Consider the following 23,634-nt stretch of genomic DNA (forward strand, 5'->3'; position numbering starts at 1 on the left):
GTCCTGCGGGGGGGGGCGGTGGATGGGCCCCTCCCCCCCCCCTTGCCCGGTGCCGGCTGGCCCCGCCCCCCCGGGCGCACGTGCTGCCGCCGCGGGGCCGCCCCCGCCCCCCCCTCCCCCCACCCCACCCCCGTCCCGGTTTCACAACCGCGGGCACCGGCCGCGCCGCCGGCGGCTCCGCCGATGTTTACCTGCCCGGGGCCGGGCGCATGGCGCGGCCGCTGCGGCCGCTGCTCCCGCTGCTGCTCTGCCTCCCCCCGCCCCTCCTCCTCCTCCTGCCCCCCGCCGCCGCTCCCGGGCGGCCCTGCAGCCCCACGGGTGAGTGCGACCGGTCACCGGTGGGGGGGGACGGGACGGGACGGGACACACACGCACACACCCCCCGGCGCGGGCATGGGGACAGGGGGACCCGGCTCGTGCGGGGCACCTGGGTGGGTGCTAAAGCTGGGAGAGTTCTGGATGGGTGCTGGGGCTGGGTGCTGGGGCTGGTTGGGTGCCCAGACTGGGCGCTAGGGCTGGTTGGGTGCCCAGACTGGGTGCTGGCTGGGTGCTGGGGCTGGCTGGGCACTGGGGCGGGCTGGGTGCTGAGGCTGGGTGCTGGGTGCTGAGGCTGGGTGCTGGGTGCTGAGGCTGGGGGCTGGGTGCTGAGGCTGGGTGCTGAGGCTGGGTGCTGGGTGCTGAGGCTGGGTGCTGGGTGCTGAGGCTGGGTGCTGGATGGGGGCTGGGTGCTGAGGCTGGGGGCTGGGTGCTGGATGGGTGCTGGGTGCTGAGGCTGGGTGCTGGGTGGGGGGCTGGATGGGTGCTGGGTGCTGGGCGCTGGGTGCTGGATGGGTGCTGGGTGCTGGATGGGTGCTGGGCGCTGGGTGCTGGATGGGTGCTGGGTGCTGAGGCTGGGGGCTGGATGGGTGCTGGGTGCTGAGACTGGGTGCTGATGGGTGCTGGGTGCTGGATGGGCGCTGGGTGCTGGATGGGCGCTGGGTGCTGGGCGCTGGGTGCTGGCTGGGTGCTGGGCGCTGGGTGCGTTCCCGGCAGCAGGAGCCAACGGGAACCAGCAGGTCCGCGCTGGCCGTTGACCTTTGGAGCTGGAGCCGGGAGAGCTGCCCCTGTGGCCCCACTGGCCCCAGCCCAGGCCTGGCCCGGGGCCACCGGCCAGCCTGGCCACTTAACCCCTGCAGTGCCAGCCCCCCAGGACCCCCACACCCCCCGCCCCGGCCCACGGCTCCCCACACCGCCCAGCTGGCTCCCACCACCAGACCCCCAGTTTGCACCCTGGCTGGGTGCTGCGGGGCTGGGGGGGGGCTGGGGGGGGGGGGCCTGGTGCCTGGCTGGGGGGGGTCAGGGGAATCACTTGCTCCTCGGTGCCTCCTGCAGTGACCGACACCGAGGAGCTGCTGGGCACAGGGGACCAGATGCTGGGGTGCCCCCCCCCAACTCTGGGGCCACCTGTAGGGTCTGGGGTCTCATCTCCGCTGCCTGCCCCCCCCCCCCCCCCCATCTCATCCCTCCAGGGCTCTCACGGGACACAGTGCTGGGACGCCCGGGAGCAAACGTCACGTTGACCTGCCAGGACCAGGCACCAGTGAACATCCCGGTGTCCTGGCAGGTGGAGGCGCGGGGGGCTTCGGCGGCGGGGGGCCGCAGGCTGGCGGGGGGCAACGTGCTGCTCCTGCAGCGGCTGCGCTACGAGGACTCGGGGCGCTACAGCTGCTCCGTGGGGGGCCGCCCGCTGCGCTCCCTGCGCCTGCTGGTGGAAGGTGGGTCCACGCTGGGGTGGGGGCTTCCCTTGTAGCATCACCGCCCCCCCATCCGGCATCCCCCAGCGCCTCCCTGCCTTGCAGAGCCCCCCGAAACTCCCCGCGTCTCCTGCTACCGGCGGAGCCACGACAAAGACGTCCTGTGCGAGTGGCCGCTGCAGGCGAAGCCGTCCCCGGGGACGCGGGCGATGCTCTGGGTGAAGCGGAGGTGAGCGATGGCCCCCCATGGGACATGATGGGGGGGGGGGGGGGCTTCGCTGTCCCTCCCGACTCCCCCCACTGTGCCGCAGCCCCCGCTGAGCCGCACGGATCCCGCAGGTTCGTGGCTGAGAACGCCACGGAGCAGCGGTGCCGCTACTTCTCCAAGGCGCGGAAGTTTCTTTGCCGCGTGAAGGTGCCCCCCGGGACCGACGACACCAAACCCCTCGTGGTGTCCACGTGCGCCCACAACGGTGCCGGTGCCTCGGCCGGCGAGGACAGGATCATCACCCTCAGCAGCGTCCGTGAGTGCCGCTCTCTGCTTGCCGGGGTCTGGGGTGGTGCGGGGCCGGGTCCTGAGCCCCCCTCCCCCCCCCCGTTTCCCCGGCAGTGAAGCCCGACCCCCCCCTCAACGTCACGGTGGAGGCGCTGGAGAAGGCGCCGCAGCGGCTGCGGGTCAACTGGTCCTACCCCTCCTCGTGGGACCCCCGCTTCTACTGGCTGCGCTTCCAGGTCCGCTACCGCCCTGAGCCTGCCCGGACCTTCACGGAGGTGAGACCCCTTCCCCAGTGGGGGGCTGTCCCCGGCAGGGCTGTCCCCAACCCCCAGCTGCCCGTGTCCGTGTCCGTCGTCCCCCCCCCCAAGGTGGACCAGGTGATGACGACGTGGCTGGACATCCGTGACGCGTGGCGGGGGATGCAGCACGTGGTGCAGGTGCGGGCGCAGGAGGAGTTCGGCCACGGCGCGTGGAGCGAGTGGAGCCGGGAGGCGGTGGGCACCCCCTGGATAGGTAGGGGGGGGGGGGACGGGACGCATCTGGCCCTGAGGCTGGGGGGTCAGCCCAGGGTCCCCCAGCCTCACAGAGTCCCCCCCTTCACCTTGCAGACCCCAGCGACCTCACCTCTGAAATGGGACCCTTCAGCTCGCAGGTGGGACGTGGCCTCAGCCCCGGGGGGTGGGGGTGGGGGTGGGGGGGCGCGACATGCTCCCGAGTTGGGTCTCATGTCCCGGTGTGGGACAAGGGGACAGCAAGGTGGCACCTGTCCCACCGCACCCCCCCACCTCATCTTGCAGTTCCCCGGGGAGGACGGCACCTACGGGATCACACTGCCCCCCGAGCTCTTTGGGGAGGATGATGCTGGTGGTGAGGAGGGGGCCCTGGGTTGGCTGCAGGGGACTGGGACCCCCGTGTCCCTTGTCCCCACAATGAGCCTGTCTGTCCCGTGTCCCCCCGCCCCCCCGTCTGCCGCAGGGACCGTCGTGGAAGCCAGCACCCGCTCCGTGGCGCACCCCCATGCCTTCCTGGTGGCCGGGGGCAGCCTGCTCCTGGGCATCGCCCTCTTCCTTGGCATCGTGGTGAGGTCTGTGCCTGGGGGGGGGCGGGGGGGGGCAGAGGGGCTCCACCGGCCCCCCCTCACCTGGGACCGCTCTCCCCTCTTGCAGGTACAAGCAGATGTGGCGGACGGGCGGGTTGCGGACAGCCAAGCCGGAGGGGGAGGGGCAGCATGTGCTGGTGCCCCTGGGCCCCCCCAGCCCCCCCCTCAGTGACACCCCCCTGCTCTCGCCCCCCGCCCCCCCGGTCCCCGGGGCTCTCCACGTCACCAACTTGGACTATTTCTTCTCAGGACAGTAGCCAGGGGCTGGCTGCGCTGGCGGGTGCCTGCGGGTCAGGCAGGGGGGTCCCGGGGGCAGGATGTGACCCCACGAGCAGCCCCCCCCCCATCTGGGGGTGCTGAAAGCCACCCCTGCGCCCTGTGGGTGAAAGCAGCCTCGCTGGGGGGGGCTCAGTGCCTCGGAGGGGGGGCTCAGTGCCACCCCCATGGAGAAACCAGCTGGGGGGTCCCCCGAGATGGCCCCTGGGGGGGCGGGGGGCGGGGGGGCGCAGCTCCAGGGCTGTGGCCAAGCTGGGAAGGCACTGGATGCGCGGGAGCAGGGCCGGGTTTGGGGGTCCCATGGCTGAAGCGGAGCCCCCACCGGGCTGGCTGGCTCAGCCCCATCCCTCTGCCCAGCCCGCCCCCCCCCCCCCCCCCCCCCGGGGGGCTTATTTTTAAACGCGTGTTTGGGAAACGTGGCCAAAGGTGCCTCAAATAAACATCTTGGATTTGTACTGGGGGGGGTGGCTTGGGGTTTTTTTTTGGGGGGGGGGGTGGGTGCTGTGGCCAAAGGGTCACACTGCAGCCTCCATCACCCAGGGGTGACCCTAGGGGGCTGTGCCCCCCCCCCAGTTGATCCCATGCACCCCCAGCCCATGCACCCTATGCCCCCCCCCCGTGCCATGCACCCCATGTTGCACCCCCCACGCTCGCCCCCCATGCCGTGCAGACCCAGGCTGTGCCCCCCATGCCCAATGCCCACCCCCCCCATCCCCCACCTTGGGTTGCGCAATGCCCCTGGGAGCTGCAGCTGCACCCTGGCAGGAAACCGCAGGGCGAGGGGACAGGGCGCCCAGCACCCTGGGGACACCGCGTTCCCCGCCCCGCGCCCTATAAAAAGCCCAACAGGATGCAGATGCGCGGGTGGGGGGAGCCCTGGTACCCCCGCCCCCCAAAACTGGGGTGGCTCCTGCTGGTACCAGCTGGGGGGTGTCACCCACTTCTGCTCCCCCAAGCAGGCAGGTGACCCTGGGGGGGGGGAGGGGCCCGATCCTGGGGCAGCCCTGGTGGGCCCCCAGCCCTGGAACCCCCCCCTGGTTTCAGGGAGTGCTGGGGGGGTGCTGCTGGCAGAGCCCCGCGGCCTCCCCCCACCCCAGACCTGGCTGGGGAAGGGGCTGGGTGTCTCACTGCCCCCCCCTCAGCACCCACAGCCCAGGCACTGGCCCATCCCGGCACCCTCGGGACCCCCAGCCCCATCCCTGCCCCACTGGAGACCTCAGCCCCAAACCTGCCCCATCCCTTCCCCATTGCAGCCCCCAGACCCAACTTTGCCCCATTGCAGCCCCCAGCTCCATCCCTTCCCTGCTGTAGCCCCTTGCCCCAACCCAGCTCCACGGCTTCCCCGTTCCAGACCCCAGCCCCACCCCTGCCCCAACCCTTCCCCACTGCAGCCCCCAGCCCCATTGCTTCCCCACTGCAGCCCCCTACCCCATCCTGCCCCCCCAGTCCCGTCCCTTCCCCACTGCAGCCCCTAGCCCCATCTCTTTCCCACTGCGGCCCCCAGTCTCCCCATCCCCATCCCCTCCCCATTGCAGCCCCAACCCTGCCCCAGCACTTCCCCATTACAGCCCCCAGCCCCATCCCTTCCCCACTGCAGACCCCAGCCCCCCCACTTCTTCACTGCAGCCCCCTGGCTCCCCAACCCCATCCCTTCCACGCTGCAGCCCCCCCCTAGACCCCCCCAACCCTATCTCTTCCCCACTGCAGCCCCCAGCCCCCCCCAGCCCCATCCCTTCCCCATTGCAGACCCCAGCCCCCCCCAGCCCCATCCCTTCCCCATTGCAGCCCCCAGCCCCATCCCTTCCCCACTGCAGCCCCCAGGCCCCCCAGCCCCACCCTTTCCCCATTGCAGCCCCCAGACCCATCCCTTCCCCATTGCAGCCCCCAGGCCCCCCAGCCCCATCCCTTCCCCATTGCAGCCCCCTGCCCCTGCAGGACCACCTGCCTCCTCTCAGCCAACAAGTTTATTTTCCTACATCATTGACACATCCCACCCCGCTGCACCCCCAGCCCTGGGCACCGGCGGCCGCCCAGCACCGGGCCAGCTCTGGCACAGGGTGGGCAGGATCCGTCCCGGCGAAAGGGCAGCACAGCCCTGCCGGAGTCCAGCGGCGGGCAGCGGCCACCAGGCAGGAGTGGGGGTCCCCGCGGGGCTGGTCCTTTGCCAGACCCTTCCCACGGCACGTGGCAATCGCCAGGGCCGGACCCTGCCCCACAGCGCGGGGCTGAGGGGGCTGCAGGCCGGGGTGGGGGGGGCCATCAGTGGGTGCTAATGCCCCTTGCAGTGGACGGGGTGCAGCAGGGCCATGTGCTCGGGCCCCCTTGAAGGGCAGCTTCTCGGTGGAGTAGTAGTGCACGACCTCGGGGACGCTGGCGAAGACGCCGCTGGCCTGGCTGAGCGTGTACTTGTTGTCCTTGGTCTGGGCCACCAGGATGTGGACGCAGCCCTGGCTGGTCCTGGGTGGCCGGTGGGCGTCAGCGGTGCCGCCAGCCCCCCGGCGCCCACCCGCACCCGCCACCGAGGCCGCAATCCACCCCTGTTTGTTCCCGTTCCCGTCCCGCTCCCGATTGTTTCGGCTCCAGGGGCTCCGCTTCCTCAGGAAGGAAACGCCGCTGGCGCTCCCGACAATGTGCCGGGGAGGGGGATGCACCGCCTGCCCCCCTCCACCTCCTCGCACCAGCACCGTGCCAAGGATGCCTGGGTCCCCCCACCCCCACCCCATAGGATGGGGGGATGCCAGACCCGCGACCAGGCTGCTCCCACCCCATCAGGGCTCTGGTGTGAACTGGGGGCTCCTGCTACAGCATCCCCCCGGGGTGGGACCCCCCCGGGGCTGGGACCACCCTGCCCCATGGCCGCTCAGCCACTCACTTGAGCGCGATGGAGTACTTGCTGCTGCCGGTCTCGCTGGTGCGCACCAGGTAGCCGGCCTCGCGGCACGCCTGCAGCCGGCTCTCTGCCTCGGCCCTCGTGATGGCCCCCATGGTACCAGCTGTGGGGGGGAGCGGGGTGGGGGGGATGCTGAGCGCTGGTAAAGCCTGGAACAACCCCCCCCCAACCCCATATCCCATGTCCTGCCCTGGCTGCTGCACGTGGCTCAGCCTCGCGACTCACGGCTGCTTCTCCCAGCGCCAGGGCAGGGTCGACCCGCTCCCCCTCGCCATGCTCGCTGCCCGCTGCCTTCAGCATCTTGGGGGTCCAGCTCTTCTGGCGTAGGTGCTGCCGCGGCGTCTCCTCCTTGGGGCGCTCCGAGCCCTCGAACTGGACTGGGGAGGGGGAATGAGATGTGAGCCCCCAAAGCTGCTCTCGTACCAATTCCATCCCCAGCTGCATCCCCATCTCCGTCTAGTCCAACACCTTCCACTGGACCAAGTGGCTCAGAGCCTCGTCCAACTTGACCTTGACCCTTTCCAGGGATGGGGCATCTGTCACGGCTGAGCAACCCGTGCCAGGGTCTCACCACCCCCAGTGCAGGACATTTTTCCTTATATCTAGTTTGAATCCACCCTCTTGTAGTTTAAAGCCGTTCCCCTGGTCCTATGGCTAAAGGTTCTGCTGAAAAGTCTGTCCCCATCCCTATCCCTGTCCCTGTCACCAATCACATTCCTGTCCTCATCCTCATTCCCATCCTCATCTCTATCCCCATCCCCATTCTGGTCCCCATCTCCATCCTGGTGCCCATCCCCATTCTGGTTCCTGTCTCCATCCTGGTCCCTGTCCCCCATCCTAGTCCCCCATCCCCATTCGGGGTCCCCATCCCCCATTCGGGTCCCCATCTCCCTCCTGGTCCCCATCCCCATCCTGGTCCCCATCCCCATCCCCATTCTGGCTCCTGTCCCCCATCCCAGTCCCGTCCCCATCTCCATCCTAGTCCCCATCCCCCATTCGGGTCCCATCCCCATTCGGGTCCCCATCTCCCTCCTGGTCCCCATCCCCATCCTGGTCCCCCATCCCCATCCCCATTTCTGGCTCCTGTCCCCATCCCAGTCCCCGTCCCCATCTCCATCCTGGTCCCCATCCCCATCCTGGTCCCCATCCCCATCCTGGTCCCTGTCCCCATCCCCACCCTGGCTCCTGTCTCCATCCCGGTCTCCGTCACCGCCCCCCCCTACCTGACAGCGCTTTGACGATCTGCTCCTTCTTCCACTCCCAGGGCTGCTCGTACTCGCCGGCCGGGCGCTCGTCATTCCTCGGGCAGGCGCCCATCCCCAGCCCTTGCCCTGCGCTCAGTGGCCCCCCCAGCCCCCCCGTCCCCAGGCTCATAGGGGGTGTCGTAGAGCTGTGGCCCCCTTCCCTGCCGCCTCCTTGCCCCCCGGCCACTTGGCCGGCTCCGTCTTGCCACCCCCCTCCCCAGGCTCGCCAGGACCGTCCAGCAGCAGGATAGCTTTGACCAGGGGGTCCTTGGAGCCCCGACGGCGGATTTCTGCGGGAAAGAGGGATGGCGGGTCAGGGAGGGAGCTGTGCGTCCCCTGAGTCCCCCCTCCCTCTCCTCCCAACACCTGCCCTTGGGGGGGATGTACGGCCAGGGACCCCACATCGGGGATGCCCCATTGGGAACCAGCTCGGGAGGAGCCGGAGCAGGAAGGGGCCCATCCTCGTGGCGCCTGGCCCTGTTGTCCCATCCCCAAGGCTGCCAGCACCGGGAACACCGAAATATGCCGCTGGCACCAGCCGGGCTCTACGGCGGCGGGATGCTACACCCCACGCCGGAGCTCAGCCCCACGGGGGGGCTCACACCACCCCCTGGCCCCCCCGCTTCGACCCCCGGCGCCAGGCTCCGCCAAACAGCCCCGGCTGTCCCGCATGGAAAAAAAACATCAGCAGCAAATCTTTTATTTCCAGCTTCCGGCCGAGTCAGTTCCTGTTGTTGTGGCCAGCTGGGCGGCCGCCACGCCGGCCGGGGGGTCACCGCCTGGGGGGGGGGGGGGCACAGCCACAGGGAACCCCCCAGAGCTGTCTGCATCCCCCCACCCTGGGGACAGCTGGGTGGCACTGGGGGTTTTGGCACTGGTCCCCAGACACCCGTCGGGTGATGGCAACGGGTCCCGGCACCGGGCGAGGGGCCGGCGGGCAGGGGTCAGCGTCCAGCCTTATCTGGCCCCGCGCAGCCGCAGGAAGCGGCGAGTGGCTTTCCTGTTCCCGGAGCCTCCCGGCGGCTCCGAGGGCGCTCCCGGTTGGGGAGCAGTGCCAGCGGTGCCAGCGGTGCCAGCCGCGCTGCCCGTGGTGCTGGCACATACCTGTGATCCATCTGCTGGGCGTCGTAGGGCTCCATGTAGCCGTCGTTCTCCCCCAGGCGCTCGGCTTCCCGCTGCCCCTTGGTGCGCTTCGCGTCGTAGGGGTCGGCATAGTCCTCCAGGATGATGACCTGGGGGTGGCACGGCCACCAGGGGCCTCAGGGGGATGCTGCAGAATGGGCGGGGGTCCCACTGCATGTCCCAGAGATGATGGAGCAGGGGGAGGCCACCAGGGGACTCAGGGGGACGCTGCGGGGTGGGGTGGGGTCCCACTGCATGTCCCAGGGATGATGGGAGCAGGGGGGAGGCCACCGGCAGCCTCAAGGGGCTGCTGCGGGGTGGGGGTGAAGTGGGGGGGTCCCACTGCCTGTCCAGGGGTGGTGGAGCAGGGGGGAGGCCACCAGCGCAGAGCCAGGTGGGACACTGGGGTCACCACGGGGCGGGGGTGGGGGGGATGGCAGCGCACTGGGGTAGTGCCACGACCCCACAAGGGTGCAGCAGCGGTGGGGAGGAGCCGGGGGGGTGCTGGGGGACCCGTTCAGGTGACACCCCCTCCCCAGCTGGCTGCCAGCCACCCCAGGGCAATGGGGGGTGGGGGGGTGGGGTGGGCAAAGGCTGGATCCCCAGAAAAGCTTTGTGTCAGCCTTTGTTTAGCCGGGGTCAGGGTGGGATGGGACACGGCGGGACACGGCGAGGGGGCTCGCCAAGTGCTCCCCCCTCCCCAGCAGCCCAAGGCGGGGGGGAGTGAAGGAGCTTTGAAGGGGATCGGAAGGCGCTGGAGCTGGGAGCGATGAAAGCCCGGGGTCAGCCGGGCTAATGAGCCGGAGCGGTTCAAGCTGCCATCGCTTCGCGCCGTGTCCCCCACACCCCACCCCCCACCCCCCATCCCCCCAGTCCCCCCCCTTACCGTCTCTGTCTTGGGGGTCTTCCCCTTGTCCTGCTCCGGGGCTGGCGCTGCGGTGGGCAGGGGGCCGGGGTACCCCTTCCCGTTCTTCTCGGGAGCCTCCACCTTGATGAGGCGGTTGATGTAGGTGCCGCAGGTTTTGGGGGGCCCCTCCGCTGCTCCCCCCTCCGCTCGGGAATTCTTCCGCATCTTCCCGGTGGCGGCCTGGAGCAGACCCTGCAGGTTGTCCCGGGATAACCGACCCCCCCCCTCCTTGCCACCCCCCGGGCCGGCCCGGCAGCCCCCCCAACTCGACGGCTGAGTTCTTGCGGCTCTTGGCCAGGCTCCCGCCGCCCGGCCGAGCCCGTTCCGACACCGTCTTCAGGCTGGACGGGAATTCCTTGAACCACTTGGCCGCCATGGGGCTGGCCAGGGGCAGGGGGCCGCAGCCCCCCCGGGGCTCCCCGACGCCCCCGGCTCCTGCCACCGGCTCAGGCCCGGCTCAGCCGGGGGGCACGGGGCATCCCGCTCGCCCCCAGCCCCGGGAGCGGGACCCTGGGCGGTGGGGGGCCAGCCCGGGGCGGGGGGGGGATGCGGGCAGGGGGGCCGGGGCCTTCGCCCCCGGCGCGGGTGGGGGGCTCCAGGCGTCCTTCGCCCGCGCGGGGACGGCTGAGGGGTCCCCAGGGATGCCGGCTGCCGTGTCCCGCGGAGGGGAGCGCGTCGCCCCGGGGCTCCCGGGGTCCCGGGCGGGGCCGGGGTCTCTGCTCCAGATGGGGCGAGGCGGGGGGGTCTCTCCGGCCGTGCGGGGGGGAGCGGCCGGGGCGGCCCCGGGCCGGTTCCGAGGGTCCCGCGCCCCCGGGGAGGGCAGCCGGGGGGGTCTCTCCGGGCTGGCGGGGGCCGGGCAGCCGGGGGGGTCCGTCGCGGCTCCTCGGCGGGGCCCGTCTCCGGGGGCGGCGGGGCGGCGGGGGGGGTCAGGCCGGCCCGGGGGGCCCCATGCGGCGGGACGGGACGGGACGGGACGGGACGGGACGGGACGGGACGGGACGGACGGAGACGCAGGGGCCGGAGGGGGCGGCGGGGCCGGCGCTCCCCGCCCAGATCCGGAGGGGGCGGCCCCGGGGGACGGCGCGGCACCGGCCGGGCGGGCGGACACCGGCCCCGCAGCTGGGGCACCCGCGCCTCCCCCCCCCCCCCCCCCCCCCCCGGTGACTGCGGCCGCCCGGAGCGGCGGGGCAGGGCGGGGGGCTCGTCCCGGGGGGCCGGGAGACAGCGGGACCCTGCCCGGCCGGGGGGGCGCGGCGGCTTGAGCCTGCGCATGGCCCCCACGCGTGGAGCCTGGGTGTGGGCTGCAAGGGGAGACCCCCACAGACAGCCCCCGTGCATGAACCCCGTGCACAGCCCCCGTGCACAGCCCCCGTGCACAGCCCCCGTGCACAGCCCCCATGCATAGCCCCTCGTCCACAGCCCCCGTGCGTGAACTCTGTGCACAGCCCCTCGTGCACAGCCCCTCGTGCACAGCCCCCATGCACAGCCCCTCGTGCACAGCCCCCGTGCGTGAACTCCATGGACAGAACCTGTGCACAGCCCCCATGCACAGCCTGCCGTGCGTGGACACTTATGTTCAGCCCCCCTGCACAGAGCCCTGAGCACAGCCCCTCGTGCACAGCCCCTCGTGCATGGACCCCACTGATGGAACCCATGCACAGCCCACCATGCATGGCCCCTTACACCAGCTCCTCTGTGCAGAGTCCCGCGTGCACAGCCCCCGTGCACAGCCCGCAGCCCGTGGACCCTTACGTGCAGACCCCCTGCATAGAGCCTTGAGCACGGCCCCTTGTGCACAGCCCCTCGTGCATGGACCCCATGGATGGAACCCAGGCACAGCCCCCGTGCACAGCCTCTTACACCAGACCCACTGACATACCCTGTGCGTGGCCCCTGGTACCCACAGCCTCATGCACGGACCTCATGGATGGAGCCCCTGTGCAGCCCCCGTGCACAGCCCCTACACACAACCCCCCTGCAGGGCTCCGTGCTCAGCCCCTTGTGCATGGAGCCCCCCGTGCAGAACCCATGTGCATCCCCCGTGCACAGTCCCCTACACACAGACCCCTTGCACGGGGCTCCGTGCTCAGTCCCTCGTGCCCAGCCCCTTGTGCACAGCCCCTCGTGCATCCCCTGTGCCAGGCCCCGTGCCAGCCCGCCGGGGCACGGCCCCACTGCGCTCGCTGCCGCTGCGGTTCACCCCACACCAGCACAGACCTACTTTGGCAGGGCTGTGCCGAGCCCTTGCCGGAAAACCCCGGCTGAGCCCAGAAATTTGGCTTCCTGCAGGGCTGGTGGCTGGGCCGCGTGGTGCTGGGGGGGGCGGCGGGGGGCCCTGACCTATTTGCACAACGGCAAGGGATGGGGGTGGGTTTTGCGGGTAGAGCTGCTCCCCCAGCCCCCAGCACGGAGCTGCCCCAGCTCGGGGCAGGACACGGGCTCCTCCTGCTTGTAGGGGCCAGGGAATGTCCCCAGGGTCCTGCTGCTGGGAGGGGGGACACTGGGGGAGCAGACCGTGACCCGGCAGGGACGGCTGGTCCCCAGCACCGTGCCCCCCTGGTCCGGGCTCAGGGGGGGTGCTGGGCAGCCTCGAGCAGCGGCGCTGCCAGCAGTGCCATGGCGAGCGGTGGCAAGGACGTGCCTCGTGGTGGCCAGTGGCACCTAAACCGGCAGCGGGAGCAGCTTCACCTTCTGGAAGCCCCAGAAAACTCCATGCCCCCGCCAGCATGCTGAGGGAGCTGGGTGGGAGAGGTGCCGCTTTCCTTCCTTGGCGGATTTCCATCTCCTTTCACCATTCCAGGCATCCTGGCAGCAGGACGGCGGTGCCGGCAGCACCATCTCGGTGGCTTCGTGCGGTGGGTGGCAGTGCCAGCAGCATGCCACCCACGCGTCCCCACCGGGAAGCCTCTCCCGGCCACCGTGCCCCCGGCCAGCTCCTGCAGCGGGGGTGGCACTGGGAGCCTTTCTGGCAGTGGGGACAGATGGCACCGCGTACCCGCTTCTCTGCGCAGCCAAAACGAGGAGCGCCGGAGCCCGTCTGGGAGCAGGATGGATCCTGGCGCTGGGTGGGTGAGAACAGACGGGCCAGGCACCCGCCAGACGCCAGCTCGTGCTGTTCCTGCCGCGCTGGGTCAGCCGCAGGGGGTCTGCTCCAGCTCTCCCACTCATCCCGGTGCGGAAAGCCGGCAGCATTGGGAAGCACACGTGCCGTGAGCTCACCCAGTACGCCCCGTACACCCAGTACGCCCCGTACACCCAACCCCTCCACGGCAGCCAGCAGGCACAGCCCCCCCCCTCACCAAACAGCAGCAGCACCAGCTTTTGAAACCTGTATTAAACCAGCTTAACCCCCTGCCCCGGCCAATGGGGGAGCGGAGCCGCTCGGTGTCACAAACCCTCTGGTCCTTCAGCAAAGCCACTTAAAAATAGTCCCCCAGCCGGGGCTGGAGCGGGGCAGCGTCCGTCATCCCTCTCCTACAGCATCTTTTCATGCCAAGGCTGGAGCAGGACAACGCCTGAATTAGGGAACAGCTGCTGGCAGAGATAACGGACTTCTGAGGCTCTTTGATTTTCTTGTAACTTTTAATCAAAGCCAGGGAATTAATGGGGATGGCGCGGCTCAGGCAATGAGGCCGCGATGCCCTCCAGCCGAGGACACGGCCCCAGAAGCCGGAGCAGCTCCGACACCCAAATCTCCTTCCAGCAGCCTCCCAGCGGGGCAGAGGGAGTTGAGGAAGGGACAGGGGCACGACTGCAGCACCGAGCTGAGCAGGAATGAGGAGGAAAAATCTAAAATAAAACCCTCCAGCCCCACGCCCGTGGCTGCAGGAGTGAGTCCTGGGGAGGGAGGAGAGCAGCGAGCGCAGCCAGCGCTGCCCCCGCTCCCCTTCGCCCACTTGAGCCTCTTGCTTCTCTTAGTGCTTGGTAAGATGGGACACGGAGATGGGGGTGAGCTGGCAGCCCTGGGGGGCACCCACACCCCCCTCACCCATAAAAAAAGGCTTATGGACCTTCCCCTCCCCCACCTGCAGGGGTGCAAGGTGGCAGTTTATAAAAAGTCTGTCCTTGGCCTAAGCGAGAAGGGGACAGAAGCCCTGCTCCCTTGTTGCCAAAAAAAAAAAAAAAAAAAAAAAAGAAAAAAAGAAGAAAAAAACAGTTTTCTTTTTCCAAGGTAGCTGCTCCAGACCTTCCTGTGGCTTGTCCAGGGGGGGCTTCGTAGCAAGTACCGAGAATCTCAGGCCGTTCCTGCGCCCCCACCTCCAGCGCAGCCCCTCGGCTCCATCCACCCCCCCCCCAGGGCTGAAGATGCCACCAAGGGCTTTGCTCCTGCCGCTGCCAGCTCAGGGTACGATCCACCCAGCAGCAACTTGGAAAAAAGAAAAATTATTCAGACCAGCATCTTCAAATTAACAAACTGTAATTTTTTTTTTTTCTCCAAAGATACATTTTCCATACACATCCATCATACACTGTAACAAAAAAAAGCAGTGTACATGAAATAAGAAAATAAATTAAATCCATAGCATAGGTAAGGAGGACGCTCTAGACTGGAGTAGAGTTGAAAGTTTCCAGCGATACAAGAGGCTCAAAAGTTTGTTTTAACAAGAATGCCTGCTAGCAAGGGTCCAGCAAGTGTTTTAGGTCAGTCCAACTGCTTAAACAGTTTTATTTAGAGTTTTTTTTTTTAACAGCCATTATTGTCCTGCAACAGGCAGAGCTATGACATCCTGGGAGAAAGCCAAGAGGCATCGGTAAGATCCAAGTAGAGCATCCAGAAGATAATCAGATTGGTCCTACAGCATCCGCGCTAGCCATCCTCCTTGGGTGGTGTGTACCAGCCTGGAACGAGAAGAGAGATCCATGAGGGATCCACGCCGGGAAACGCTGCAGAAAGCGGCAGCGCAAGCGCGTCCAGTCCCGCTTCCCAAGTGCCACATCTCCCCCAGCACCGGGGGGGTTTCTCTCCTGGTTGCTCCCCGAGAGCAGGCGGACAGCCGAGTGCTGCCTCCAGTCACGGCTGAGGGAGCTCAGCACCGACCAGGATAGGGCAGAGGGACACTGCAGCCAGACGGTGGGCGGAAAAAAATTCCGGTGGCTTGTCAGATGCCGGGCCTAGGGGAGCCCGGGCTGGCAGGGGAAACGCACGCCCTCCCCTCAGCCCTTACCATTCTTCTCGTGGATCTGAACCAGGGACTTGTAGGACTGCTGTGCTCTCGTCAGGCTGTACTGATTCTGCAAGGGAAGCCAGGGTGACCATCAGCCCACCGGAACCCAGTGCTAACTGCCCCTGCCCCCGCACCACGCCGCCAGCGCCACCCATCCGCTCACCCGCCCCCATCCCGCTTCCCACCGCTCCCCGCGTTCTCTTACGCCGACCCGGCCCTACCTTATTTGCTCCAAACTGTACTCGTGCTTTCCCTTTCACCAGAGTCGCGCTGATCTGCATGATCACTGACTCGATGGAGTACGCGCTGCTCCAGCCCTGGGGACACAACGCAGCAGTGAGGCCAGCACAGGCAGGACCCCCGCCCAGGGGCTGTGCTTCCCCACCCCAGCAAAAGGTTCTGAGCCCGGCGCGGGCATCGCAAGCTGCCAGCCGGGGGTGCAGGCAGGATTTGGCTGGTAGCAGGAACACAAGGCGTGGCGGAGCAGCGGCTACCCAAGCCCACGCAGCGGCAGGGACCCACCTGTTTTGTCAGTAGCTCCATGCAGATGGCACCGCCACCCAGAACGTACCTTGGGGAAGAAACGAGGCCACGTTATGTCAGAGCCAGCCACAGCCTCACCCACCCGCTGCTCCAGAGACGGATCGTTGTCTCAGGGTCGATCTCAGATGGAAACATACACCACCACAACAACAACAAAAAAAAAAAATCCAACCCCCCCACCTACGCTTCCCGGGAGAGCGACTGCAAGCTGGTATCGGGGCGATTAGGGGCAGCGCTAGAGAAACTCGTGGTGAGAACGGCAAGCAGCGCGGGAGACGGTGAGCGGAGGCAGGTAGTCACTTACCCCCCTGACAGCACCGGGGACACAACCCTTACGAATGGTGGATCAAAAGGAAAGTTATCCTGGAAGGAGAGAAGGGAACAAAGCCGCTGAGAAACATCACTGAGGACTCGCCGCGGCAAGCGTGCCTCAAGGAGGGGGAGGTGCGGGAAGCCTTACTTTAAAGGAGAAGTTGAGGAGGATGAAATCTGTTCCTTCTTTCTCTTTGAGGATCTGGAGATCGTTGTGCAAAGCGCTATCCTCGTCAACCCTGCCGAACGAAAATCCCCGAGGGTCAGAGCCGAGGCCGTGCACCTCGAGTCAGCTGCGCTCGCTGCCGCCCGAGCCCAGAGCTACTGTACCTGCACAACCTGGCTGCCACGCCGGCCCGCGGGTTCGCACCCAGAGGGCAGCGACAGCACGGGCTGTCAGCATTCTGCTCCCGGTTTGCAGAGAAGACCATCACACCCTTTTTGCATGCTGCCAGCTTAAAAATAAAAGACTGCCTGGCCCAAGGAAAAGGCAGCAGCCGTGTCTGGAGGGTGTGAAAGCTCGGGGTTTTGTCTGATGCACCTCTTCCAGGACTCTAGGAACAGCAGACAGACTTGCAGAGCCCTCAGATATTCTCATCTTTCTCCGGAGACGTCATCTCCTTTCTGATGCGGAGACAGCAAGCGAGCTGCCCGAGAGAAGCTAACCCAAGGTCTGCCAGGTGCTCCCCTGCCCTGCCCACTCCCCCTCTGGCTCACAGGGACATTCTGGTCCCACCACAGTTTGCATGATCCCGAGCTATGCCACCTACTTCAGGAGTTTGACGTTCCAATCGTACAGGCTGTCGTTCACTAGTTCAACTGCATAGTATCCTGCGAGGCAGAGAAGAGGGGTGTCACTACGGGGGGAGGCTGAACAGCGACTTGAGCCACCACCCACCCATACTTCAACCCCCACTTGGCCCTGCAGCACCACCTCAGCCTGGCACAGACCCCTCCGCGAAGCAGCACTTCTCCAGAAGAACCATCCCGTTGGTCTTTCCCAAGTCCTTGGGCTCAGGGAAGGGGCAGGAGGACCATCACCCTCCAAGCCAGGTAAGCCCCCCACCCACAGCACGCTCCTCACCTTCCAGCCAGCGCTAGCAGGGAACAGAAAGGCAGTTTTGCTCGCTCTTGACAGAGCGACAACCGATGGCCAGAGATCCCCTCCCCCCCAGCTGAGCTCAACAGCTCTAAGGCCCATCAGGTACCACCCAGGACGACGAGGAAAACCCCGTCACGAAGAGCGGAGCAGCAGCCCCTTCCCCCGAGCTCCCCGTGGTACTTACCACCCTTGAAACTTGGTGATCGGTAAATATCCCTGAGCTCCTTCATTAGCCGGTCGGTGGCCTGCACAGACCCAGACACTGCACCCTGGGAGGAATTTGGGAAGTTGCATCGTTACACCGCACCCACCACGGCTGTTGCTCTACGAGGCCAACACCCGAGCCAGAACTCCCACCTGGCCCCTAAACTAGACCTTACCGTGCCCCCCACCTCTCAGTCTTCCCCTTTCCCCCTACAAGAACTTCCCTTGCTCCAAACACGCCGCCCCAGGCAGCAGAGCTGCAGCAGGAATGCCTCCATGCCCTCTCAGCTCTAAGAATCTCAGCCCAGGAGTATAAGAAAAGCACAACCCACCCGCCGCCTCCCCAGCCCGCAGCGAGGTGCGGCTGCCGGGAGCAGAGGGGAACCCCAGATCTCGCGACAGGAAGGCTGCCCCACGTAGCACCAACGCTACCCGAGGCTCACGCATTTCCCCGAGCCGCGGAGGCAGTTCGCAGCCCCCTGCATCAGCCACGCCAGCCCCGAAGAGCCACCGCTGCACCTCTGGCCGGGGACAGCCCCTCCGACTCAGGGTGAGCGGGTGCCTCCGCTGCTGTCACCCTTGGGTCCCTCTGCTGCTGTCACCCTTGGGTCCCTCCGCTTCCCCAACCCCCCCGCCCGCCCGGTGACACGTACATTTAAGTAATCTTGCCTCTGGTTCTTTTTTATTTTCTCTAAAATGGCGAGGTTTTCCTTCCCAATGCCTTCATCCTCTGTCTTCTTCCCATCTGCCGGCTCTTCCTCTTTCATCTCATAGTGGTCCAAGTCCTCGGTGTCCTGGGAAGGCGAGAGGAGAGCTAGTGGGAGACGTGTCTTCGCTCCTCCCCGCTCCAAGCACTGCAGATGGAAGCTGCCCTGGACCAGGAAGGATTCCTGGTGCTCCTTCCCCTCCCCAAGCCCTGATCCGAGGCACAAACCGGGTGGAAGACACCAGACCTGGGCACGCTCAGCGAAAAGGTTTCCGGCACTGGGCCCCCGCTGCCCTCCCTTACCAAAGGCAGCCGGCAGAGCGGCACGATTCCTTTTCCAGAATTAAATCGGGCTTGTACGAGCTCTTTGGTAGCTGGGTTCTTCCCTTCCAAATATCATGCTGTACTGGGTTTGCTGGCAAGGGTTTGGTAGCCAGGGGGCTACAGGGGTGGCTTCGGGGAGTTGCCAGAAGCTTCCCCCCACATCCAACAGAGCCAATGCCAGCCGGCTCCGAGATGGACCCACCGCAGCGATGGCGGCAGCGCCTCTGATGGCGTGTTAAGAAGGAGGGGAAATAAAATAAATCTGCATCAGGGGAAGAGAGGAGCGAGACTGTGAGAGCAGCAGCCCTGCAGACCCCCAGGGCAGGGCAGGAGCGCTCCCGGCCGCAGCAGAGATTCCCCGGCAGCTGGAGGTGAAGCCCCCGGCGAGGCAGGCTGTGCCCCCGGCCCCCGGGGGAGCAGACCCCCACCCACAGCCCGGGGAGGACCCCACGCCGGGGCAGGGGGTGCTCGCAGGAGGCTGTGACCTGTGGGAAGCCCACGCTGGGGCAGGTTTGCTGGCAGGACCCGTGGCCCCGCGGGGGTCCCACGCTGGAGCAGGTCGTGGAGGACTGTCTCCCGCGGGAGGGACCCCACGCTGGAGCAGGGGAAGAGTGTGAGGAGGAAGGAGCGGCAGAAACGACGTGTGATGAGCTGACTGTAACCCCCATTCCCCGTCCCCTTGTGCTGCTCGGGGGGGAGGAGGTTGAGGAACTGGCAATTAAGCCCGGGAAGAAGGGAGGGGTGGGGGGGAAGATGGTTCTTTTCTGATTTGAATGGTAATAAATTAAACTAATTTCCCCAAGTCGAGTCTGTTTTGCCCGTGATGGTAATTGCCATTATCTCGACCCACGAGTCTTTCATTACATTTTCGCTCCCCTGCCTGCTTGAGACGAGTGACGGAATGGCTTCGGTGGGCACCTGGCACTCAGCCAAGGTCAAACCACCACACATGCCCATCTAGAATTGGCCATTTATCTTATGTACGCTCCCCCACGAGCCCAGTCTAACTGAAGGGCACTCGCATCTCGTCACACACAGGGCTCAAGCCGCCCTGTGCCACATTTCTGGATGGCTGGAACAAAGCACAGGTACCGGGTGCGGCGCTGCCGGGCCGGGCCGTTCCCCCTTCACGTGCCAAAACCCAACGTGAGCAGAGGTCGCACAAGGAGAAGAGACCCTCACACAGGAAATTCAGTGGCCTGGGACATCCTCCCCTCCAAAAGAGGTGACGTTTCACAGCGTGTCTGGAAGCTCTTTGTAGATCAGCTCAGCACCGCGCTGCATGCCCTGCCGCTCTCCTTAACCCTGCTGGCAGACGCTGTCCTGCATCCCTTTCCACCAGACTCTGATGTTAATACCCAGTAAAAACCAGTCGCAGCGATGGGGGCCACGGCGGAGATCTCCCCCCATGCACTGTGTCAGCACCACAGCTACCTGGAAGCTGCCTGCAAATGGCTGTGGGTGCACCCGGCTCCAGGGCTGCTATTAAATCCTCCAAACAAGTGTTTACTTCAGCCTCTCCGGGCTAGCTGCTGCTATTCTGGATAAGCAGCATTTTTGGAAGGGCTTTGACATTTTTAGACTGTCACACAGGAAAAATAGATCCTCCTAGAAAATCCCTCGAGTGGATTAACCTGCATAATGCATATCTGCACCAGGGCACGGCTCTGCTGCTCTGCTCTTCCGACACAGCCCAACAAATCCAACTAGTCAGCAGGAAACCTTTGCTCTGAGCGACAGCGCTGGCCCTGCACGACGATGCACAGCGTTAGCAGAAAGCGTGAGGGGGAAACACTCCGCTCCTGAGGATTGCTTTTCAGCCCACAGGAGCGTGAGGACTCACACATCACCAGTTTGCCGCGAAGTGGCAAGTCTGCAGATATGCCAGGTTACACCGGTACCAGTTTAAGCCACCGCATTTTCTCTGGGGACCCTGGCAAAGGCCAGCTTTGATTTAGCAGGCTATTAACTTTGCTAAACCCCCAAAACTGCTAAGCACGCTGCTAAGTGACCTGCCCCCAGGTTCTGTGGTGCTGCTGACTCGATGCCCGTGCCTCTCACACCCCAGGAGAGGCGCGTGAGGCATCGCTAAATGTCACCATGGAGATTCAAGATTATTCCACCCACTTCTAGAGATCTCTAAACCGCAAACCAAACAACCGAAGCCTGCAGGTTTTGCAGCATGATATTCTCAGCCTGCAGTAAACGATGGCTGCCTCTGCTGCTCCTGCCAATTAGCTTGCTCACATGCCCAGCCATCCTACCTTAATCCTCTCTGCGGGAGTCCCGTTTTCACGGTGCGATTTCCCCACCAGAGACGGCACCCCGGAAATCCCATCACTCGTGAGTAAATTTCAGGCTCTAGAGCACAGCAGCACGAGCAGAGAGAGCTGTCCAAGAGGCTCCACTCTCAGCTCGTCTGGATGCCTTTGCACCTCTTGGCTGCTGCAGGCCCCTGTGGTTTGTGAACAGGTTGCTCCCACCCGTGGCTCAGCACCTGGGTCCACAGCAGCAAAATGCTGAGAACAATCTCAACGCTGTGCCAAACTTTTCCCTGCCTGGACTCCCCAAGCTCCTCCCAGACACAATCCCTGTGCCCTCGCACCTTTCCGCGGGCATCTCCCTGCGCTCAGCTCTCTGGCGTACTTCCTCACGCAGCGAGGCAGCACTTACCTCTGGCATCTCTTCATCTTCCTCTTCAGAGGACACCTCTTCCTGCACGGTCTGCGGGGACAAAAGGACAGAGACAAGAGATTGCACCTTCAGCTTCCTGGGGCAATGCTCTCCTGCCTTCCCAGACACTTCTGAGGAAAGGTTAAACAGGGATTTACAAGAACCACCAAGTTAAAAGCAGAGTGAAGCCCAGAACCTTTACAGGAACCCACACCAGAGCAGCTAAACAGCACTGAGGCCCAATGGAGCAGGCTGGCATCACCCAGGACAGGAATCCACCCTGGGGAGAGGAGATCAACACCTCACCTGCTGCATTCCTCTTTTGGGGGTCACAGAAGCCTCAACCTCTAAAGCAAACTCCAGGGAACTCATTTTATGAGCTTCAAAAGTCTCATCCCGGGTCACTCACCTGTTCCGCCGGCAGAGGCTGGTCCAGCATTTCAACATCTGGATGTTGAGGGAGGTTGTAGAGTTTGCACAGGTCGGAGATTATTCGCTTCAGGTGCTGCAAAAGCTGTCCAGAGACCAGGTAAGTGTCAGAGAGGTGCAGAGACCCCCACACCCAGCCAAGCCTCAGCTGCCCTCAGCCCTGCAACGCCTTCCCTCACAAATGAGCAAGCCAAGGCTCAGAGGCCGCTCCTTCCCACTCCAAGCAGCAGCCGACACAGGGGAGGAAAATCACACCCCAGCATGAGACTCAAGAGAAGTCAGAGCTGCTCATCCTAAATTTCCTGAATCCTTATGAGACCAGAGGCGCCCCCACAGCTGGAGGCACGCAGCAAGGATTTTACCCTCCCGAAGCAGCCAGCCTCTCGGCACCCCTCCCCTTGCCCCAGGCAGCGCCCCCTCACCAGCGTATTTCCTTTCCTGACTTCCACCAGCCTCTCCAGGATAGCTGCCAGGTTCGGATCGTCCGACTCCACAGACCATATCGGAGGAACGGCTGGGTAAGACTCCTGGAAACAAGAAGGTGGTGTTTGAACTGCTGCAGCTCCCTCCGTCACACTAGAGCAGCCAGCAGGGAAGAGAGCAGCGAGCTCAGGACAGGGAGCTGCAGCCCCACATCTCCCAAAGATCCCTCCAGACCGCAGAGATCAGGGGAATGGCCCCCGAGTGACCGTATCCCTCCTCCAGGCTAATCCCGGGGCCAAGGGCAAAACAAACCCCCTGCTCCAACTGGCTCAGCTCTGTGCCGCTTCCCCTAAGCCCAGGGTGGAATATGGAGGCTGGTGACATTTTGGCCACCCCTCCGGCCACTGGGGCCTTTGGGGGTTAAGGCAGGACACGGAGCATGTTCCACGCCGTCCCGCGGGCCTCGTGCCTCGCCAGGTCTGGACCAGAAGCGCTGCAGAAGAATCAGGCGACCCAGCAGCACCCGCAGAGGGGCAGAGGCCAAGCGGTGTCTTTAAGCCAGGGCAAAGCCGCTGACGACGCTCCCGAGTCGTCCCTTGGGAAAATCCCAGATCCTGGCCCTGATCAGCACCGCACCGGGGGCTTTCCCGGTTCTGCTTCTCCCCTGTGGCCACGACACCACCTGAACCTCGCCCGATGGGATCCGCACCACATCGCAAACCGGCCCAGCACCAGGATCCCCCAAAATCCAGGTGAGGATGAGCCAGGGTGGATGTGAAGAGCCACGTGGGACACCCCCCCCCCCAGAAGAAAACCATCTCAGGGCAAGCACAGAAAAGGGGGCGCAGAGGCTGTGGGTACCCCCTCCTCCAGGCATCACTGGCCAGGGCCACCTGGGACCCCTCCTCTAAAAAAGCCACCTCAGGGCAAGTACAGAAAAGGGGGTGCAGAGGCTCCGGACAGGAGGAAGGGACACCCAGGGAGGGGAGACTACTGCCCCCCCCCCCCCGCCCGCACCCCCCATCGAGGCTGAAGGCGCCGGGTCTGTTCTGCTGGGTGACGCTTCCCTGTGCGGAGAGCCCCGTTGAGCTCGGGGGCCCCGGGAAGGTGGGGGGGGGACACGGAGGCTGCTCCCCCCGCGGCCGCTTGAGCCTGGCCTCGGCCCCTCGGTGCCCCGGGCCCAGTTTGGGCCGGGCCAGCCCCTACCGCCCGTAACGGCCCCGGGCTCTAACGGGCCGCGGCCGCCCCACAGCGGCTCGGGGTGGGCCCCTCGGTGCCGGGGTGGGCCCCTCGGAGCCCCCCAGGGCCGGTGTCACCCCCCCGGGCCTCACCGTGATGTTGCAGTGGATGCGGACGGGCCCCGGTGGCGGCCCCCGGGAGGCGGAGGCCCCGGCGCGGGCCCCGGCCCCCGGGACGAACTCGCAGCTGATCTCGTCGGGGCAGGCGCTGCCGATGCGGAACCGCTCGTGGCCCCGGTGGAAGATGGACTCGAGCAGCCGCAGCTCCCGCCTCAGGAGCCGCCCGGCGGGGGCCGCCGCCACCTCGGCCCCGCTCCGCCCGGGCCCCCCCGCCGCCGCCTGCGCCCCCGCCGCCTCCTCCGCCCCCGCCCGCTGCATCTTCCCATGGAGGGACCCACTCCGCCGCCGCCGCCGCCGCAGCCCCCGGAGCCGGCCCAAGATGGCGGCGGGACGGCCCCGCTCTCCGGAAGTGACCCCTCCCGTCGCCAGCGGAAGGGGCGGGGCATCAACCGCCGGAAGCGCTCGCACGCCCGGGCGGGGCGGTGCCGAGCCGGAAGTGACGCCAGCCAGGCGCCCCGGACAGTGAGGGGCGGGGCGAGCGGGAGGGGAGAGCCCCGCCCCTGGTGGGAGGAGTCACGGGGGTCACCGGCGCGGGGGGGGGGGGGTCGAAGTCTGGGGGGACCCGGTGTGGCCTGAGGGGTCCCGCAAGTCCGGGGGTGTCCCGGGGCCCGAGACGCCCCGTGTGTGG

The 23,634-nt window shown here is 66.2% G+C and overlaps 3 protein-coding genes across 4 annotated transcripts; 1 reads left to right on the forward strand and 2 right to left on the reverse strand.

The window, feature by feature from the left end:
* The first annotated feature begins 125 nt into the window (after positions 1-125).
* On the forward strand, positions 126-3,928 carry IL6R (interleukin 6 receptor). 2 transcript variants are annotated; one of them, XM_080368367.1, is made up of 10 exons: positions 126-318; positions 1,509-1,754; positions 1,839-1,962; positions 2,073-2,257; positions 2,344-2,504; positions 2,598-2,742; positions 2,838-2,881; positions 3,027-3,096; positions 3,205-3,313; positions 3,396-3,928. In XM_080368367.1, the coding sequence occupies exons 1-10, from the start codon at positions 210-212 to the stop codon at positions 3,583-3,585; spliced, it is 1,383 nt and encodes a 460-aa protein (XP_080224493.1). In that variant the 5' UTR covers positions 126-209; the 3' UTR covers positions 3,586-3,928. The 2 variants fall into 2 exon arrangements, with proteins under 2 accessions (XP_080224493.1, XP_080224494.1); XM_080368368.1 differs by lacking the exon at positions 3,027-3,096 and having other exon boundaries at positions 3,396-3,470.
* Positions 3,929-5,727: 1,799 nt separating this feature from the next.
* Positions 5,728-10,143, reverse strand: SHE (Src homology 2 domain containing E; the record flags this gene model as incomplete). Its single annotated transcript, XM_080368702.1, is given in 13 exon segments — positions 5,728-5,918; positions 5,920-6,061; positions 6,477-6,586; positions 6,588-6,597; positions 6,720-6,730; positions 6,732-6,871; positions 7,718-7,793; positions 7,795-7,891; positions 7,893-8,028; positions 8,843-8,849; positions 8,851-8,970; positions 9,747-10,028; positions 10,030-10,143. Coding segments are annotated over 13 exon segments (1,290 nt in total). The 3' UTR covers positions 5,728-5,873.
* A 4,024-nt stretch (positions 10,144-14,167) lies between these two features.
* UBE2Q1 (ubiquitin conjugating enzyme E2 Q1) lies at positions 14,168-23,367 on the reverse strand. The gene is made up of 13 exons (XM_080368786.1): positions 22,980-23,367; positions 21,648-21,752; positions 21,206-21,310; positions 20,797-20,847; positions 17,747-17,887; positions 17,074-17,158; positions 16,558-16,618; positions 15,936-16,026; positions 15,780-15,838; positions 15,455-15,503; positions 15,154-15,249; positions 14,933-14,999; positions 14,168-14,606 (listed from the first exon to the last, which is right to left on the reverse strand). Exons 1-13 carry the CDS (start codon positions 23,262-23,264, stop codon positions 14,575-14,577), a joined length of 1,227 nt encoding a protein of 408 aa, XP_080224912.1. The 5' UTR covers positions 23,265-23,367; the 3' UTR covers positions 14,168-14,574.
* Positions 23,368-23,634: the final 267 nt, after the last annotated feature.

This window comes from Falco punctatus (genome assembly GCF_963210335.1).
Source record: "Falco punctatus genome assembly, chromosome: 18".
Lineage (NCBI taxonomy): Eukaryota > Metazoa > Chordata > Aves > Falconiformes > Falconidae > Falco > Falco punctatus.